Genomic DNA, 19230 nt, shown 5'->3' with positions numbered 1-19230 from the left:
TGTTCTGATTTTATTTACATCTCGGGGTAATTGTTGATTTTCCCAAATTTCTCTTGAACTGGTAAAATCTGTTCCAAGGGAATGAGTAAATGGTATTGCCCAATGGGGGGGTCACTTGTACATGTAGTACTAACCAATGCACTACATGCACTTCTCAGACTCCCCCGTCTGGCAAATGGTTTTGCCCGTCTGGTGTTAGAGCTGTCTCACCTGTGTTGCAACAATGACAGGTTTCCCAGCCTTGTTTGCCTTGCCGATCATCATCTTCTGAGCAAGGAACACCTTCTCGGCCGGGATCTCGATACCCAGATCACCACGGGCAACCATGATACCGTCAACAGCTTCAAGGATCTCATCATAGCTGTAACGAGGAAGGAGTTGTGAAGATAACAGAGCCATCCTGCAGTGGAAACTGTCACAATCACAGCCGCAAAGATGCCAAGAAGTCCACTGTTCGAGTGCACGTTACAAATTTCAACTTCTTAACAAATGGCATAGGCCTTTAAAACTCACTTGTCCACTCCTTCTTGGTTCTCAATCTTGGCGATGATTTTAATATTCTTTCCCTTGTCGCCGAGGATCTTTCGGACATCATGCACCGCTTGCGCTGTTCGGATGAACGAAGCAAACACCATGTCGACCTGGAAAGTCATGATAGAGAGATCTTAGTACAGGTTTAAGAGCAGCGTTCTAAAATGGAGGGGCGGGGCAAGCTATGGCAATGGAGAGCATGTCATTCCAGTAACCAGCAAACTTGGATGCTGGAAAAATTCATTTTGCTATTGTCCTGAGTTCAATATCGGCCATCAGAAGGTGAAAGATCTGAAGATATTGACTTTGTGAGTATACAAATGCATGGTAAACGCATAACTTTGAGGGTCAGGATGCATAATTTTTCACCTACCCCCTGTTCCACACCAAACTTCAAGTCCTTGATGTCCCTCTCAGATACTGCAGGGAGATCTACCACAACGCCCGGCAGGTTGCATCCCTTACGACTGCCCAACTTCCCACCGTTCTCGATCTCGCACATGAGGAAGTCGGAACCTGAAATGAACGCATTAAACTTAATATTGCTCAATTCGTTCTTGAATAATGCTGACACACTCTGACATTCACCAATGGCAATGCAAACCCAACCCACAGTAAATCTGCCGGGCAGCAAATCAACTCGGTCACGACAACCAGACTAGCTGGCAGACACTCTGAAATAAATTCTAACCAAAGACAAAGTGCACAGACTACGGCTAATGGGTGCACTCATCACCAACCACAACATCTGCCTAACACCTTTCGGAAATACAGCGGAAACCAATGCAACGTTATCAGGCGGTTCAGTGTCCTACCTAAAGGGGTCGACACCAGTTCAGTGTCCTACCTAAAGGGGTCAACACCAGTTCAGTGACGTACCTATTTCCTTGACAACTAACGAAACCAAGCCATCATCGACGAAGACTCGGTTCCCGACCTCGACGACTTTCACAATGTTCTTGTAGTCGAGCCAAAGCACGGTACCGCTGCACTGATCCTCGAACTTGTCGTCTGTGGTGACTTTGATAATGTTCCCTTTGACCAGTTCGATCTCACCAGTGCCGCTCTGCAATGGAAATCGTGGGAATATAGCTATAAAACTTTATCAAAGATAGCAGCTCATGTGGGAAAGGTGGACCAAAAGACCAGTGTTCTCCACAAGGCCATTCGTCAGGCCCACCCTACCTTGGCAGAGCCACCCTACCCTGGCAGCTTACCACCCTACCTTGGCAGAGCCACCCACCCTTGCTCTAGAATAGGTCAAGGGTTTCTACAGGGCCACCCTACCTCAAATAGCTGGCCACCCTACTTTGTGTTGCACACTGACAAAACTTCTTTAATATCAAGAGTACCACATGACCCTTCCTAAGAAAACCCCGCGGAGAGAAGGACCTACTTCATCTGAAACCCTACATCCTTACCGACTTTAAAGCTACTGAGTACTTCTTGAGTGGTCAGTACAAGTGTGATTATATAAAGCTACAGTACTGGCTGGCACACTATTTAACACGCATGCTTTGAATTTGATTTGCAGTTTTTCCGTTAACCATCATCCCTACCAATGCTTCACCAAACATGTTTTCACAAAGTTTTGCCTTCTAGCCAGCTGAACCAACCACCATTAATCGAAGGCCATCACATATCAGCCCCATGATCCTCAACATAAGCCATTCAGCACCAACTGATGCAGTTCCCTTGAACAAGACAGGTTCACTTTTAAACAACCAGTCCACTTCCCTTTTCGGCACCAATTTTCCCAATTCTGTTTCAACTCTTTAAAGGGAAAACGATTTGTTGACAACGATGATGAAGACACAAGTGCAGAGAGCCATACGTACCCCTCCAATGAGTCCAGTCCTGATCTCCGGCCCCTTGGTATCCAATGCAATGGCAATAGGGTGCGGCCGGTGGAACTTGGCCACGGCTTTTCGAACATTATCGATTGTCTCGGCGTGGTACTGGAGAGAAACACAAATAGGTGAACGAAACAGTTGGTTTTACACAATACTGAGCTCAAGGATCACAGCTAAAATGGCAGAGAGTTCGTGTTGAGCTCACTGTGGTTTACAGCTGCACAATCTTCCTGTTCTCTCTCATCTTATGCGAATCTTTGTCTACTTAGCAATCATATTTGGCTTCATGGGACCTGCAGTTTTGAATTCAAGTTCACCTGATGGCCATCTGAAGGCTCCAGGTCAACTCCGACTGGTGCCCAGCACAGCAGTAAGCCTGGCACAAGAATTGGCTATCAGCTCCTGGGAACTCTTCAAGTCAGCTTGGGAGCTACTGGTGCACGAGGGCATTCCAACTTCTCCTAAACTCAGGTCAGCATGAGGAAGCGTAGTGTCCCCTGCCCTGGTTGGCTTGGTGACCATGTTCCCCATACTCGGTTCAGTGACCCCATCTGCTGCCTATAAATCTAACTGACTGGCACCACGCTTGGCTGGCCTGCCCAAAGATTGGCTTGGTAACACACTAGCTTCATTCTGGGTTGGCTTGGCAATGTTCCCTTAAAACTATACCTCATGTTATCCACGAGAGAAGTTCATCCTGGTGACGTTCATACCCTCTCTCATCATCTATTCAAGTCATGATGCCCAGACACGCTGGACTTTAACAACCCCTCAGACCCCAAGGCTTGCAATATCAGCTGCCCCAAGTACCCCTCAGGGCGGTTGGCACCTTACCTCATGCGTTCCATGGGAGAAGTTCATCCTGGCGACGTTCATCCCCTCCTTTATCATCTGCTCGAGAGTCTTGATACTGCGACATGCTGGACCTAAAATGAGACAAATGGCAACAGTTGAAATAGAGTCGAATTGAAACTAAACAAGACTGTCCATTCTGTACACTCCTGTCGACTTGTAGTTTGGGTTCTCATCAAATTCTTCTTCTTCTTCAGCATGCGCTCTGCACTTGGAGGTGTTATTCTACAGGCAGGATGAGCAGGATTTTTACCTGCCACTATGGTTAGGTGCCAATTGGGTTTAGTGATTTTGGCTTCAACCAGAGGTAGAGTCCACGCAAGCTACTCATGTTTCTCACTTGGTGGGGTCTTGTCCTGGTACAGATACCAGATGCAAGGAACTCGGGAAGTCTCATTTGAAGGACTGTGAAGAGCAAGGTATTTGAGTTCCCTGAAAGCCACCCGGGTTCATCAAGAAATACAGTCCTAGGTTCTCCCTGGCCTGGGATTGAACCCGGGCCTATTGCGTGGTCGCCAGCAGTGTTAACCACAAGGCTATGAGGCTACTCCATTCTACCAAAGTGATCTATGACAGAAAAGGAAGCAGCAACAGGTTGAAGTTATGCTAGCTGCCTGTAAAAACAGAACTATTAGAAGCACTGTGGGTTTTCTCTTTAGGAGCCCCAGTACAGTCAATGCAAGCTAGAAACTGTAGCATATCGTATGATGTGCTGTATTAATAGTACAAAAGGTAAATTCCAAACAAGCTCGATGGTCAAGACGGGAAGAATCAGCTGAAACATGTTTCTTGCCCAGAACTATAACTGAAAGTGAAAAGGCAGTTGGTCCCGTAACCTTCATGACTTTCTAACCCTGAAACTCGGGGGAAACATTTTCAATCTTGCCGAGCACGGAGCCAGACCTACCGACGGTGCAAATAATCCCTGTCCTCCGGATACGCTTAGATTCGTCCTCGTTTATATTCAATGTGCACTTATGCCTCAGAAATGTTTCCCCACGGTGTGTCCCGTAAGGCAGTTGACTATCATCAGGAGCATTCCCCCCGAAATATTTGACCATCGGCATGTTGAAGACGCCGGGGAAATAGTCAACCATTTCGTCCGGCCAATCGTCCAATGAGAAGTCAGCCTCGCCCGCTGACCACAAATCATCGGCGGACATTTTGAATTTGGTTTCCCAGCGGTTTGAAGACGATAACGATTCAGTCTTAACACTACACAGCAGAAGTATCCTGAGAAGTATCTGTTGGGTAGTTACAACTACGTCTTGATATGGAGCGAATTACAACGAAAGTTCATGACTTTGAATCAAAGATGTGGCAATTTCTCCAAAAAGATCGTCAACATTGCCTTGCCGTCAGTTCATGAGCACTGCCGAAACCACCGCTCCAAGGCCTACACAAGAGGCATTCCTACTCAAAGACCCAGCACAGGGTAGTAGGTTGTAGGTTTGACAACACCAAAGAATGGTCACAGTCCACTGATTCATGAATGCTATCAATGGTGGTGAGACTTGATGTGCATATCATAGCATGACACTTTTGTGACCCGGTTACGCTTCGGTGACATTGTCATGGATCATGGGCGATGGGGGATCTTCATCTTTTTTATTGGCCTATTTTTAAATTAGGGAGCCGGTACACTCTATTACAAATTTCAAATTTTTGACAAACGGCGTAGGCTTTGAACCAACTTCAATTATGGTAATTTGCCTGAGTCTGGCCAAGCTGTCACCCATTTTAAAAACTGACTGTAAATGGCTACGCCCCTTTTCAAATTTGTGCTACCGTAACTTTGCACACCACAGGAATGGGACACACCCACTCTGGAATACAATGAAGAAATCCACCTACCCACTGTGCAAATAATCCCGGTCATCCGTTGATGTACTGATTCATCCGTATTGATATCAAGTTTGCAGCGGTGGCGGAGATATGAGGAGTTTTTTTCTCGGCTGTACTGTGGGAGGTGGGGCGCTTCCTCCCGCTGGACGAAGCCCTGCCTGTAAACGCCCGGGAAAACATATCGTTGCTTGTCGCTCATTTTGCAAATGTATCCTTTTCTAAGTTCTTGTTATCACTTTGTGATACTTTGGGCCGAGGCCTTCAATACTTCTTTGATAAAGACGACTTAGAAAGACGTATTTCTTCCTAAAATACACAGTGTTATCGAGACGTACACCAAATCAAGTCGCTGGAACCTGACCTGTTGTCCACCCAAATCTCAAGGTCATAAGACAACAGGGACAACAGTGACACAAAGCATAAATCCAAGATCGCCAAAACGAGAATTGATAAGTCCCTACTCAAGTTCAAATCACCAATGCGGCCTCGGAGAGCTAAGATATCCAATTTCTTATCCCTCTTTCAACTCGTCTTCCCGGAGACTGCGTATGACGGGCATGCGTCGTACACAATCCACCAAAATAGACTGCAGATAAGCACCCAGGGTCGAGATATTCAGACATGCTCTCAAAAGAAGGCCAGGGTCAGAGATATTCAAGTCTGTCTGATCACGCGACGTGATTTATCATCTGATAATCAAAAGCTACTTCTGGCAAACTTTACTTTGAGTATCGATCCAGATTTCAGACCAGGTCATCATGGTGCCCAATGGCCACAATGGACTCACCCAAATCTCCTCTGGAACATATTATAGAGGGGCGAAATGCACTCCCTACACCCCTCCAGTCACCAAAGATGGGCCTGTCTCTTGTGTTACTGGACATTTATTCACAACGCAATACTGCTGGGTTAATTTGACACCAGTTGTGTGTTTTTACTGGGGGTTCTGCAGAGAATGGATTCAACTTTGCCACAAAATCTGTTCCTTCCCATGTTGTTGAGAGGACTGCTGAACTGAGGTCAGCCTCCACCCTGACTTCTTAGTCTGGTTGCCTGGGTCCTCAAGCTCATTTTCCACTGGGAAAAGAGGGAATAAAGTTAATCATAATCCTATTATGCAAACAATAATAATTTAACGACTGAATCTGGCTTCATCCCCAGTACAACTCTAATCAGACAGCTGTCAATTTCCGTATGTTTATTCAGAAATTATTCAGATGTTTAGTAATCAATCTTCATCTATAGCTGGTAGGGGAGAGGAATATGAATCCTGTCATCGCCACCTGTCAAATGGTACAACATGATGAAGGCACGTGCATCATTTTAAGTCGACTTTAAATTGATATGACGAGTCCTCGGCCTACTGCAATGTTGTTTTCGAGGCTGGCGTTTAGAACTCCACTCCAGTACACTAAGGGCGTTCGCTCGAATGAAACTTTACCTGACCTAGAGACTAGCACAGATACTATCTATTACCGTTTACTATTGTCTACTACTGTAGATAGATCTGTAATCACCGTGGTTCCATGCATCGCATCAGTACCAACAATGAACGATATACTACTCCTCTCACACTAGCCGAGTCTGTTCACCCCTGCCATGCTATTGGATTAGATCCCATGCAGATGACATCACCACATAAACATCTGTCATCTTGACGTTCAAACTGATGTCAGCTTCGTCACTGACCCATGTTGTGCACTTTGTCCTTGGCGTAAAACGGAGTGTGGTGATGTCAACCATAACCACTTCATCGTCGATGACGTCAAAGTGGACTACTGGCAAAAGTGACGTCACTGCACAGGATGTAAAATGTTATGTTACGAGATAGCGGAACTTTATACCTAGACTTGGTGTTCACATTTGATTGAAAAATCGCTTGGTGCCCTCCAACAAGCTCATCAAAGATATTTCAGCGGAGATTTTGCCCCAATGACCCTGATTGTACGTCATTTTCACAGTGACATTACGTCACACTCACCGTGACATTATGTCACACTCACAGTGACGTTACATCACACTTAAAGTGACGTTACACAAATAAAGACAATACATACCGATAGTGCAGATAATGCCGGTCATACGCAGCACGTGCGGTATCGAGGAAACATCTAGCTGGCATAGATGTTCAAGGTGGCTGTGGGCAAATGCCGCATTAACCTGCTGCTTCTGGTGGAAGTACTCCCCCTGCTCCAACAAGCTACTACTGCTGGCACTATGCTGAAATGAAAGACAGAAGGGATGTATTACTTGTGGACACTTCTGTAACTTTTGCAAGGCTGTTGCTTGCCGAGATATCAGTGGTGGATACTGGCAAATACAATTGTATCCTGCTCCTTCTGATATGGAAATATTCCAAACTGGCACACTGTTGACACTTTGCTGTAATGAGACATAATCAGGCAGATTTAGAAACTCTTTCTGTAACTCTTACAGAGCTCTGCATGCTTGACTGTGTGGAGCTGGTACAGATGTTGATGTCGGAGGTTGCTTATGGCAGTGAAGCCGTGGTAACCAGCTGCATCATACCTGACCTTCGAAGTCCCCTATGGAACAGATGGCACTTAGTTGAAAGATTATACAGATAATCCAGGGGCGTACTTCTGCGCCAGGAAACACCTTGGTTTTGCAGGTTGAGGTTGACTGTTGACACACTGAATTGCTCCCATTATTTATGAGGTTAGACAGTGTACCAAACGTCTCATAATATATCCAGTACCGATATTCTCCTTAGTCTGCATGAATTTTTATATACAAGCCAATAGGTCTATTAATAGTTTACTACTGGGTCACTCAATATCAAATTCTCATCATGAATGAAATATGATCCCGACTTAAGTGTTTTCTAAACCAGAACCCAATCAGTGTGTCATGATTTTTGATATATTAGATCAGACATGTCAGATAAGTAATTGACAGAGAAAGAAAAATGTACAGTTATTAGGCAATCTTATTTAGACTATTGTCTGTATTGACTAATCATTATGGCCAAGTCATATTTAGAACAAATCTTGTCACCAAGTTCACATGGGTTAGGTATATGATAAGGCCAGCAACACTGAACAAGTCTATGTTTTGACATTCTTTGCTAATTAGCCTACATGGCCTTGTCTAAAGAGGCTTTAATAATACCAGCCAGAGTAATATGCACAGATCTCATCGATTCCTACTGCTATCACAGCCCTACACTGAAAACTTCCAAGATGAGGCAATAATTAATCAGCTCAAGGTGACACCAAGGAGAGACATCTCAAGAACTAGGTAGGCCTACCTGTTAGCTTGGTGTACTTTATATAAACGTATATGATATTTAAAAAGATTGCAGGATGTAGTGCACCAACGTGTACATGTACACGTAGGTGCACTCACTGACTCCCAAGACAAACAATTTGAAGGTTTTGTTACATGCCCTATCAGGCTCCCTCTTGATTAATCATCGAGGGACAGTCTGAATAGCTGAGTGCAGCCAAAGCAAAGAGGTAACTGGAGGACTGGAGACTAAACGACTCTAAAGAACTGTGGACAAAAACAACATTGAAGGACTGGAGAGAGACTGCAGAACTGGAGGCGGTGCCGATATCTCAGCGGTGTGCGACAATTCTTAAGACTATGTCTTCAGAGTAGGAGGGACACCTACGCAGGACGATGACACTGATACATCAGCATGCTGTAGACTAAGCTACACCAAAGAAAACGACACAGAATTGCAATCAAACTCTGACTACTGAGCATTGCTACGGCTTTGTTTAAACTTTTATGGGACTGGGAATAGGTCACAGCCAACCAGTCACATAAATGAAACATAATCGTCCGCATGCAGGCTTAGAAAATGTACAATGACACAGAAGGCCAAATCAATGAAATCCAGTGTGCTCCATCAAAGGTTCAGTTTTGCATGGAAGGATTGGAACACAACACTTTGACTAGAAAGACAACTCTTACCATGGCTGTGAAATGTCGACTCTCAGTGTACAAGGTTTCTCAAACCAATATAGACTGACCAATCTGGAATAAGTGAAGTCTGAGCCATAGGATTAGTGGTCAACTACACATTGTTCAAAGATTGCTGCGTTCAATACAGTCATCAATTCAAACGCACTGCAGGGCACAAAACGTCGACATCTAGGCATACAATTTACAGAAATAATCAATTTTATACGCCAACTCTAATAAAGATTTCTCTGGGTTAAAAATCACATCAAATATGTCTTAGCAAACATAATGGGTAAATAGTCATGGGGCCTGGACAAGCCAGCCCGTGACTATTTACATAAGTCGTATTACTGATTCTCAACGTCGACTGACTTTGCTAATGCTAGATTATCGTCTACCTCCCCAGGACAGCAAGTGCTGCCGGAGTCATGCAGTGGAAACTTGAGCACCTGTCACCACCGAGGCCCCGGGTACGGTGTCACCTTCAATTTCAAGAAATTGATCAACCATTTAAACATGCTGCCCATTTGCCTTCTTGCCACGGTCATAGACAACCACAAAATTGTCAGACAGACTGAGACAGGCATGACAAGTTACTGTCTTCAGTCTTAAGTAAAGTAGTTGCCCACTGGCCAAGTTGGAATGCTTGGATTTCATTACCTACACCACTCAACAGAGTAACTGTCCAATTGTAACCTTAGAAAACTTGCCATTCGGACAAACACTAGAAAATCTCAAAATCAACTGATGACAGTGATGTACAAACTGAGCTGACTTCCATCCAAGGCCTATTTCAAAAATATAAAACAGCTGTCAAAGCCAGACACGGAAGTCTATTATTAGCCTGGTACTAGTACACATAAAATTAGCCTATCAAATTGAATGATTTAACAACAAATTGCAGATAATAGGTCAATTAACCCCATATCCTTATCATATTCTGTTCTATCATATTGCTAGCAGGTGTAAGGAGTCGACACAGACAAGGCCAACAAAAATTAACTTAGTCCCCAGTTCACTCAATCACTGGCGACTTCAACAATCACCATGCTCACTGCAGTTATTCAGGGGCGGGGATCATACTGTACTTCATTATCTAGGTACGGCCCCCTGACAGTGACAAGTCAAGTGCGATGATGATGTCAATGATAAAGATCAATTCATTGAGCTCACAATCACATAGAAAATACCACACTATGATGACTCTAGTGCCGGTGGTACTGCATGTAGGCCTACTGGTACTGGTACTGCCACAGGCACAGTTACAGTACTGGTAGCCTAGTCACTAGTGTGGTAAAACAGTGGTAGGTGTACTGGTAGACTACGACGTCTACTATGTCTGAGTACGTGGTCTGTCGACATGGATTTGGGCCTTGGCATGCCCTTGAGATGTAACTGTATCCTCTTCCCTAGGTGCTGTCTGCTGGACTCGATCACATCGATGTCATGATGTCAATACACTGCAACATCAACATCTTATTCATGATCGATTGGTTGCATGCATGCACGCATGCACGCATGCACTGCGTGCTCGACTCTCGCCCTCACAAAAACCGGCCCACTGACCTTGCCGAAAAAAGCCTTCTCGTGAAAATATTAAGCTTGCAAACACACCAACTACATATGACTTGGATCCACACATAATACAGGTTATTTCCCGAAAATTACGGTTGATAATACTTCACGCAGAGTGGTCAGTGGAGTCTTTTTTACATCCGAATCGGATATTTTACCTGAAATTGAACGTCTCCGCTGTCCGCCATCTTGAAATCGTGACATCACGTGATAGAGGCAGATTCCGTCGTCTGCTCTCTGGCTGTAATGGTGGCATAAAAATGACATTATTAGTCCTAACGTCTCATTTTCGGAGGAAAAAATCATGAAAGTCGAAGGGCACTGTATTCAGAATATGTCAGAATTACCATAGCCATAGTTTTCTATAGCAGGGAGACTCTTACTGAGGTTTTAGGGGTTTATCAGACAACCACATTGATAATGATATCAAAAAGAAAGGTAACAGCTCGATTTACAGCGGATCGGTGCATCTTTCAATGGGCTCCCATATTTATCATGTTTATGTTGGAAAAACCGTTTCATGCTGGACTTGTCTCAATCTCCCGGTCTTCGGTCCGTAATGTCGAATTTTACATCTACCCGCTGAAATAGTAGGTCGAGTGAGACTTGGAGAATGGACTTGTCGCTGCGTCATCTACGATTCCAGAGTCAAACTGAAAATCGTATCGGTAGCAGGAACACGGCCAGGAGCTGTCGCGACCTTGGCCGCTTCCGAGACCAAACCACTTGTCACTGCTTATAACATTTCATGAGATCACATTCTACTTACATGTATTTGAATATCATAATTTGTATACCTTTCTGTAATAACTCCACAGGTCCAACTGGACCAGACCGTGTCAGCAGAACTGTGCACTGGCCGCCTTGTCATCCTTGTCGGGGAGTTGCACCTCCCTGGTCCTTCCCATGGTCTATAACCGGATCTTGAGAAGATCCAATGAAAACTTTGGTGGGCAAGATGATCCCTCCATGACTTACTTGAGAAGTGTTAATGTTCTCCGATTAAGCGTCTGGAAGGGTTCTTAACACCTTCAGCGCCGAACCACGGAGATCTGCGTGGCCCTAACCCCCACTCTTCGAGCTGGTTATCGGAGTCTCATGGACTTCATGAAAGAACTACGCCATCGCCATCTTCAGGGCAAGGTAGGAACTGAAAGGACCTTTCCTTGTCTCCGAGGTCTTTTCAGTTCCTACCTTGCCCTGAAGATGGCGATGGCGTAGTTCTTTCATGAAGTCCATCAGACTCCGATAACCAGCTCAAATGGGTTTGAGGGATTTAGGCCACGTTGATCTACGTGGTTCGGCGCTGAAGGTGTTAAAAAAGGGGCACCTGGAGTAATAGGGTGGTGGGAGATGGTGGCATGCAAATGTCTGCCTGTAACCATCATGTGAAGAGCTCCTGGACTTGGCACAATGTGTTCAACAATTTTTCTTTAGCATAATCTATCAGATTTTACTGAAATTCGTCATTTGGACTGATGAATATCATAGGAAGCCAAAGAATGAAGCGTCAAAATATATTTCAACGGAATAGGGTTATTGTGGCCGCATTGGTAGGCCATAGTCCACTAGTCCGGAGTGTACGATTTTGATTTTGATGCTGTAACTTTCAATTTACTGTATATGCTACAAATAAAAACTAAGCTCATAATACCCGTTAACTAGTGTTAGCAAGTATCTAGTCTATAGGCCTACTTGCTGTAAACAATATGAATGCAAAGACGTTAGCCCGGAAATCAGCAGCTATTAATGTTCAGGCACTATTAAAGTACATAAAGGGGCGGCTACACAATCTATCATATCGATAAATTAAACCGGTCTGAGTTGGGAAATTTCCACAGAGGAAAACTACCATGTGCTCGAAGAGCAGAATCTGTGCACGTGCGTCTGGGCTTGGCCAATCACGAAGCCACATTTTCCAGACAGCCAATCAGAGCAGGGGCCATAGTGACGTGAAGATCACGTGGCCTGCAAATTAATATATAAACTCTTCGAACGATATAACTGACGTCTCTTAACTCAAAATCGTTTTCGTTGATAACTCTGATTATTTGTGGGGAATAGCTGCAGATTTTATCCTGAAAAATGATGAATTCACAAAAGAAAGTTTGTAATTTCAGTGCAGGACCAGCCAAGTTGCCTGAAGCGGTGAGTTTCATCGAATTTTTCTCCGATCGGCGGCCGCGCTCAGCTGATTTTCTTCGCCGAAATAGTGTTACGAAGTATCTTGGAATATTTTGAGATTTTCACCTCTTTGTAATGAAATAGATCTCTTGTAATTCGCTCTACATATTGTCATGTAATACTGCTTCATGTGCATGCAAATTATTGCATAATCATAATCGACTTCGGTGTTAAAAAATCCGTTTTGCTGTGTGTTTTTTCCGTCGAGTGACTTTGTCGTCGCAGAGTAATTTTCCCCGCAGAATGACCTTCACCCTATGCAAATTTCGCTTGCTGGAAATATTTTCTATTTTAAGCTTGTCCCGCGACTGGGTTTTCCCCAGTCAGTTAAAGAGCTGTCACTTACCAATTTACTTTAAAGGGTGTCTCTTTCATGCTGACTGGCTTTTTGTAAGGCCATGGCCGACGAGCCATGATGATATGATGATAGAACCTTTTGATGGCAGTGATGACCTTTTAAAAATAGTTGATTTGTGGCAATATTGAATACACGATATTATTGCATCGCCAGGTCGTGAGTTGTGCACATCCCTGAGAATGCGAGCTCAGCATCCACATGTTCTTTAGTTTGTAGTCTGATCTGTCTTTGAGACGACACTTCAGAACTTTTGTCCCGGATATGACGATGGTACGGCTTGCATTGCACATTTCTTCTGACCAATCGGCTAAAAAGGCCAACACAAATCACCTTCAGATGACTAACATCAATTGCTGGCTCTGTTAGCTTGCACAAACAAGACGATTTGCATCATTTGCTGGCTCTGTTGATCAGTTATGTGCAAACTGTACCATCGTTATATCCTGGACCAAAGTTCTGAAGTGTTGTATACTTATTGACTTCCTCCAACTTGTACCATTCTGTCTATTCTCTGTTTGACCAACCAAGTTCTTATGTTCGGTTTTCTATTATTTCAGGTTCTGGAAAAAGCTAAAGATGAATTTCTCAGCTACAACAACTCTGGCATCAGTGTCATGGGTAGGTAGTGTTTTTTACGATCAGATAAGTAAAGCTGAAGTTTAATCAATCTGTTATCTCCCTTCAAGACCCTTGTCGCGGATGTTGTCGCACTCGCGTGGCTTCAGCAGTCACGTAGTGGTTGCAAAGTAGTTGCTAAGTTGTCTGTGTAGTGCGGGATACTGCTTGGCAACCCACACAGACAATAAAGTTCTGCTAAAGTCGAGATAACTGACCCTTTTTTGCATGTGAAACACATGACTGGTCAGTGGGCGCAGTTGGCGTGCTCGACTGATGTGCCTCTTTGATGAATCAGACGGCCTCGTTTTGATTGACTGAGCTGACCCACATAAGCCTACTAGAAACTTTCCATCATTCTGATGACTGTGCAAGGACTGTCATGTGAGGGTGATCATGCACCCACCTCATGTGCTCTACGCCTAAGCCCTGCTTAAAAATGAACCTCATAAACATGTGGGATTGGCACGGTTCCACTAACTACACAATGCACTCATGCAAAATATCAGCAGTAATATTCAAATGATATAATAATATGCAAATATGTTGTTTTGCATCATGTATTATCCTGCAAGCATATGTCCGGCTGAATAAATTCCTGGAGCCTGGATGCCGTGTCAGGCACCCTGTTTTTTGCGCTTCTTCCTTTTCTGATCTAGGTGCCTGGTAAACTTCTGTTGGTGCCTGAATTGAGGAATCAGATTGAAGCAGCTGTGCCAATAGAGCTGGCCATTGCCAGAAATGTTTGTTTGTTTGTTTGTTTGTTTGTTTGGGTACTTGCCAGTCATGCATTTCACCTGGAACAAAGGGTCAATCGTAATTTGTTGTTTCAAATATTCCAGAAATGAGCCACAGAACAGCCACGTTCTCCAAAATCATCAACAAGGCAGAGGATGACCTGAGAGAATTATTGTAAGTATTTCGGTAAACAAGTCACAAAGATTGGTGCATGAGCAAAGCCTTACAGTCTCTATCAACTATGTAGTGCTTTCATACTGCTGGCTGCAGCGGACACCTCTCTACTATGGACACCCTCTCTTTTGAGGACAAGTTTGGACCCCAACAGGTGGTTTCGGTTCAATATGACCTCCCCATTTCAAGCAGGATTTGTCAGTCCCAGCAGTCCAGAGACACCACTGTAGAATCGCTCTGTTTTTTGGACGGTACTTATCACAATCTCATCCGACACCGTCTCTTAAAATCTTTCAGAGTGATACCAGACAACTACAAGGTGCTGTTTTTACAAGGCGGAGGTACCGGAGAGTTTGCCGCCGTGCCCTTGAACCTCATGGGATACAAGCCGGACAGATGCGCCGACTATGTCTGCACTGGAGCCTGGTCAGCCAAGGCTGCCAAGGAGGCGGAGAAATACGGAAAAGTCAACCTAGTTGTGCCAAAATCTGACAAGTACACAGGTAGGTATTTTCTTTCCCGGCATTATGTTGGCTTACGCCATGAAACGTAGGCTATGAAAAATCTTCCACGTACTGACATGGCTGGGAGTGAAATCATAGGAAGAACAAATTTTGGCTGACCCAGTCGCAGACACAAAGATTACACTTACTCCCATTGCCTTTCACTTATTCTTTGCTGATATACCACTCTCTGGCTTTGACGCCTGAAAACAGACTTCGCCCTTCTGCAACCTTTCTAATAACCTCAACAGAGAGGGCAGTACCCTTATATGCCAGCTTTTGAAACTAATGAAATCTTCTTTCAATCATCTGTTACAGAAATTCAAGATTATTCGTCGTGGAAATTCAACCCAAATGCTTCATATTGTTACGTCTGCTTGAACGAGACGATACATGGAGTCGAATTCCAAGACATCCCAAACATTCCAAATAACGTGCCCCTGGTTGCGGACGCATCTTCAAATTTCTTATCAAGAAATCTAGACGTGTCGAAGTTTGGTTTAATATTCGCTGGAGCTCAGAAAAATGTTGGGTGTGCTGGTGTTACCGTGGTGATAATAAGAGACGATCTGATTGGCTTTGCTTTGAAAGAGTGTCCCATCATATTCGACTACAAGATCCAGGGCGGCATGAACTCACTCTACAACACACCACCAACATATAGGTAAGTAGACTACCGAGACAAATGATAAGTGTTTTATAACTAACCTAATTTTCTTCAATTCTGGTCCTGTTGACAACATGGAATACTTAAGAAGAAGAGTGTAGAATGCATTGGGTTTTGGATATCATAATCATGATTTTTATCCACCTTTCAGCATTTACATCATGGGCCTAGTGTTCGGGTGGTTATTAGAACAAGGTGGAGTGTCGGCCATTGAGGAACGCAACGTCATCAAGTCGGATCTAGTGTACAACCTCGTGGACAACTCTAAAGGATTTTACTGGTGAGTTGACAAGTCTTGATCTTGCTCATTGAAATTTGACAACGACCAAACAATTGTGGAAATCTTAATGACAGTAAATCACCAGATGTTTCCACATCGTACGAGGTTCGATTTGATACTTGAGCTTTCATCTCGGGTTTTTGGAAAAGTTTTCACTGATCAACAATTGTTCCCATCATTAGGCAGACGATCATTAGGCCCAGGGTGCTCTCAAGTAAAATCTGGGTCATTCTGACTGGTGTGTTTGGCAGTTCTAATTATAGCATGTTTTGGGTTCAAAGACGAGTGTAGACATCAATAGCTTCGTTTTCATTCAATGATTTGTCGGATGTTTCAAAACCAATCGATATTGTACCCTTGATTTCAAATAAGAGATAGATTTGGTCTCAAGTGGGGATCTCAAAGAAACACTTGATAAATGTGTCTGGATACTTGAACTTTGGGGACTAGCACTTGACTCAACTGGGATCGGACCCTGGGGACAATTGACACCAGGTATCTCAAAAGTAGCAGGTGTCTGACTGATGGCATATCACCTGTTATCCAAACCTTTGTACCCAACCTACTTCCGACTTCCAATGGGCAATGACCTAATGGTTGGTAGATTGGAAATCTTCTGGGACAGAGTTGGATGTACTTTTATCAAGAAACACCTGTACACTTGCAAAACTTCTGAAATCAGTCGTTCAGATTTGAAACCAATAAAATCTGTGTTTGCAAAATGATGAGATTATGAGTACTGGGCTATGATATTGCTGATTATAACCACTCATACTGATTGCCTGCAAAGAATCCACCAGTGAAATCTGTTGCCTGTGTTGGTTGACCAGAAGTGACCACCTCTTGGGAGCACCCTCATACAGAACTTTTTGAACCATCATTTTAAATGTTTCTCTATTTCTTACAGCCCTGGAGTAGCCGTAAAGGACCGCAGCCGCATGAATATTGTGTTCCGAATCGGTGGTGAGGCTGGCAACGAAACGTTAGAAAAGAAATTCGTGGAAGAAGCGGCAGAGTGCGGCCTGATACAATTGAAGGGACATCGTTCAGTTGGTGGAATCCGAGTGTCGTGTTATAACGCCATAACGGTTGAGGAAGTGCAACGACTTATCACATTCATGAAGGAGTTTCAGGCACGGAATTGAACAATATGAATTATGGACATGTTATGCCAGCATTTCTTAAAAGGGGAATGTAAAGATTTGCCACCAAAGGCCAGTTTTTGGAATAAAGTCACACTTGCCAATAAAAATTGCATTTTTCTGTGAAGTAAACAAACAGCAGTGATGTCGTTCCATTCCACCAGTGCCTGTTTGAAGCTAATGAAAAATTAGAAGTTGGCGTGGTCTCTGATTGCAGGGAGTAAGTTCTGGATGCTGACTGGTATCATTCACGACTCTTTGGTCAAATTTGGTCCAGTAAAGCCAAGCCCTACCATCATTATGAAACTTCAATTGGTAATTCATCAGTGCAATTGGGTAATTTATCATTAGATTTACAAATTGTAATTTCTGGGGTGTATTAAAAACTTGAATTTGAAGATCATAGCTAAGAAAATGTTAAGCTGTTGGGTTAAGCAGTGCTGGGTTATTGTGGCTTATGTTAAGTTGGGTGGGAAACATGTACAATTTCACTGTCGGGAAGGAGGGAAAAGACCCGTTTACAACCTTGTGGAGACCGTGGGCATGCCTCTGGTAATTTTTGCAGGCATAGCGGACAAGTTCCAATCACAGAATTACTGGATGTCGAGACAATCGTGTAAACTGTGACAATGTAAAGTGTGATATTTTGTTTTGTAAATGGTTTGGTCCAACTTGATGTTGTCCCTTCAACCATGTGATTGAAAGGTCCGTCTATGCTGCGAAAGTTACCATTCGTTGTCCACTTGAAGTGTTGTAAAATGAAGATCATGACAATTGAATTAAAATGTCTTTGTAAATAGATCACTGTAAATAATAAAAATGTTAATATTTATAAATTATTTTCTTGTTGGATTTTTGGTTGCAAAGCGTCACGGCAGTATTTTCACAGGCAATGAATTTGAGTGGACTTTGAAAGTGACACATCTGTCGTTTGGTGCAGAAATCTACCAACCAAGAAACATTGGAATTGGAGAGGATCGACCAGATAGTCCCCATTCACAACCCTGTATGCGACATAACGTGATCCTTTTTGGTACATCCCCAATGTGGTCACGAAGACAACCTGTAATATTGTGAGCCTCTGACAGAAGCGAGCGTACATCTTGCATTGTCTCTCGTTTTTGGACAGAATGATGACCAATGACCTGTCCCCTTAGACGAGATGATTTTGTCAAGACTGGACCCACCCCAGAAAGTGATAACTGGCACTAGCAGTCACACACCTTGCAATGTGCCTGGTCTGCCTTGACAATCATTTCGACAACACAGGAGCACAACCCTGGTCGGACAACCCCTACTTGCAGTCAATATCTCTTGTTGGCCTCTCATTAGCAGGGACAACACTCGGTAACCAGTCGGCCTCAGACGACCAGTTTGACAAAGAAGTGAGCACAAACATGGATGAGAGGGCAAGAGGACATACTAACAGCAACCTTGCATGGTACCAGCACTTCTTGGCACCTTCCTTACCATTAGGCACAATCACAAGGTTAATTTCTCTGAGCAGGAACTGACCACCACATATTCTGACTGATATTGTCTGCAGTTTGAGAGTGACTCTGTGATTGTTCATCTCGCCACGTCAGATCCAAGGTGATCTTTGGCAATTTTAACAACCATATCCAAAGCTCACAAAGTCAAGGTCAATAACTATGTCAAGGTTACTTACGCAAAGTTGTTACATAATGACATTAATAGTCAGGCCACCTTAAGTTGCGTAAAAGAGATTATGACATAATCATAGACCTATTTATAGGAAAATAATAGTCCACACTAAATACTGAACCACTAGCATTAGTCGGGCTTGATCAAGTTGGCCTTCATGCGACTTTGTAGGGATTTTAGCCAAATTTATTACCCTCTTATCGTCTTTGAGACAAAAATACATCTATTAAAAGATATTTCTTTAAAGGGGTACACAGTCCGTATTTTTTCCTGGGGCAGAAAATAGAAATGCATTTATACACATTCTGCTGTGCA

The 19230-nt window shown here is 43.6% G+C and overlaps 2 protein-coding genes across 18 annotated transcripts in view; one reads left to right on the top strand and one right to left on the bottom strand.

Moving 5' to 3' along the window:
* The window catches only part of LOC135498580 (pyruvate kinase PKM-like), a 29902-nt gene extending 19119 nt beyond the window's left edge, over positions 1-10783 (bottom strand). For 12 of the 17 annotated variants that reach the window (XM_064788877.1, XM_064788878.1, XM_064788880.1 and 9 more), the window contains exons 1-7: positions 4144-4618; positions 3219-3310; positions 2370-2489; positions 1411-1597; positions 905-1047; positions 514-641; positions 211-361 (exon numbers count right to left, since the gene is read on the bottom strand). In XM_064788877.1, coding sequence (XP_064644947.1) covers positions 211-361; positions 514-641; positions 905-1047; positions 1411-1597; positions 2370-2489; positions 3219-3310; positions 4144-4399 — 1077 coding nt within the window. In that variant the 5' untranslated portion in view covers positions 4400-4618. Of the gene's footprint in view, positions 1-210; positions 362-513; positions 642-904; positions 1048-1410; positions 1598-2369; positions 2490-3218; positions 3311-4143; positions 4619-5090; positions 5306-7138; positions 7302-7515; positions 7639-9023; positions 9087-10747 lie in introns of those variants that run through there. The other 5 variants (XM_064788881.1, XM_064788893.1, XM_064788887.1 and 2 more) reach the window with 4 other exon arrangements.
* Positions 10784-12589: 1806 nt separating this feature from the next.
* Positions 12590-18086, top strand: LOC135498913 (phosphoserine aminotransferase-like). The gene is made up of 7 exons (XM_064789431.1): positions 12590-12737; positions 13689-13749; positions 14589-14658; positions 14956-15161; positions 15480-15825; positions 15980-16108; positions 17016-18086. The coding sequence occupies exons 1-7, from the start codon at positions 12675-12677 to the stop codon at positions 17251-17253; spliced, it is 1113 nt and encodes a 370-aa protein (XP_064645501.1). The 5' UTR covers positions 12590-12674; the 3' UTR covers positions 17254-18086.
* Positions 18087-19230: the final 1144 nt, after the last annotated feature.

This window comes from Lineus longissimus, chromosome 14, assembly GCF_910592395.1.
Source record: "Lineus longissimus chromosome 14, tnLinLong1.2, whole genome shotgun sequence".
Taxonomy (NCBI): Eukaryota; Metazoa; Nemertea; class Pilidiophora; order Heteronemertea; family Lineidae; genus Lineus; species Lineus longissimus.
This window is presented reverse-complemented; position numbering and strand designations above follow the sequence as displayed.

Excerpts from the sequence above, each read along its gene's own strand:
- LOC135498913 (XM_064789431.1), top strand. The coding sequence starts at position 12,675 with ATGATGAATTCACAAAAGAAAGTTTGTAATTTCAGTGCAGGACCAGCC. Across the intron at positions 12,738-13,688 it reads CAGCCAAGTTGCCTGAAGCG|GTTCTGGAAAAAGCTAAAGA; the intron begins GTGAGTTTCATC and ends CTATTATTTCAG. Across the intron at positions 15,162-15,479 it reads AAAATCTGACAAGTACACAG|AAATTCAAGATTATTCGTCG; the intron begins GTAGGTATTTTC and ends CATCTGTTACAG.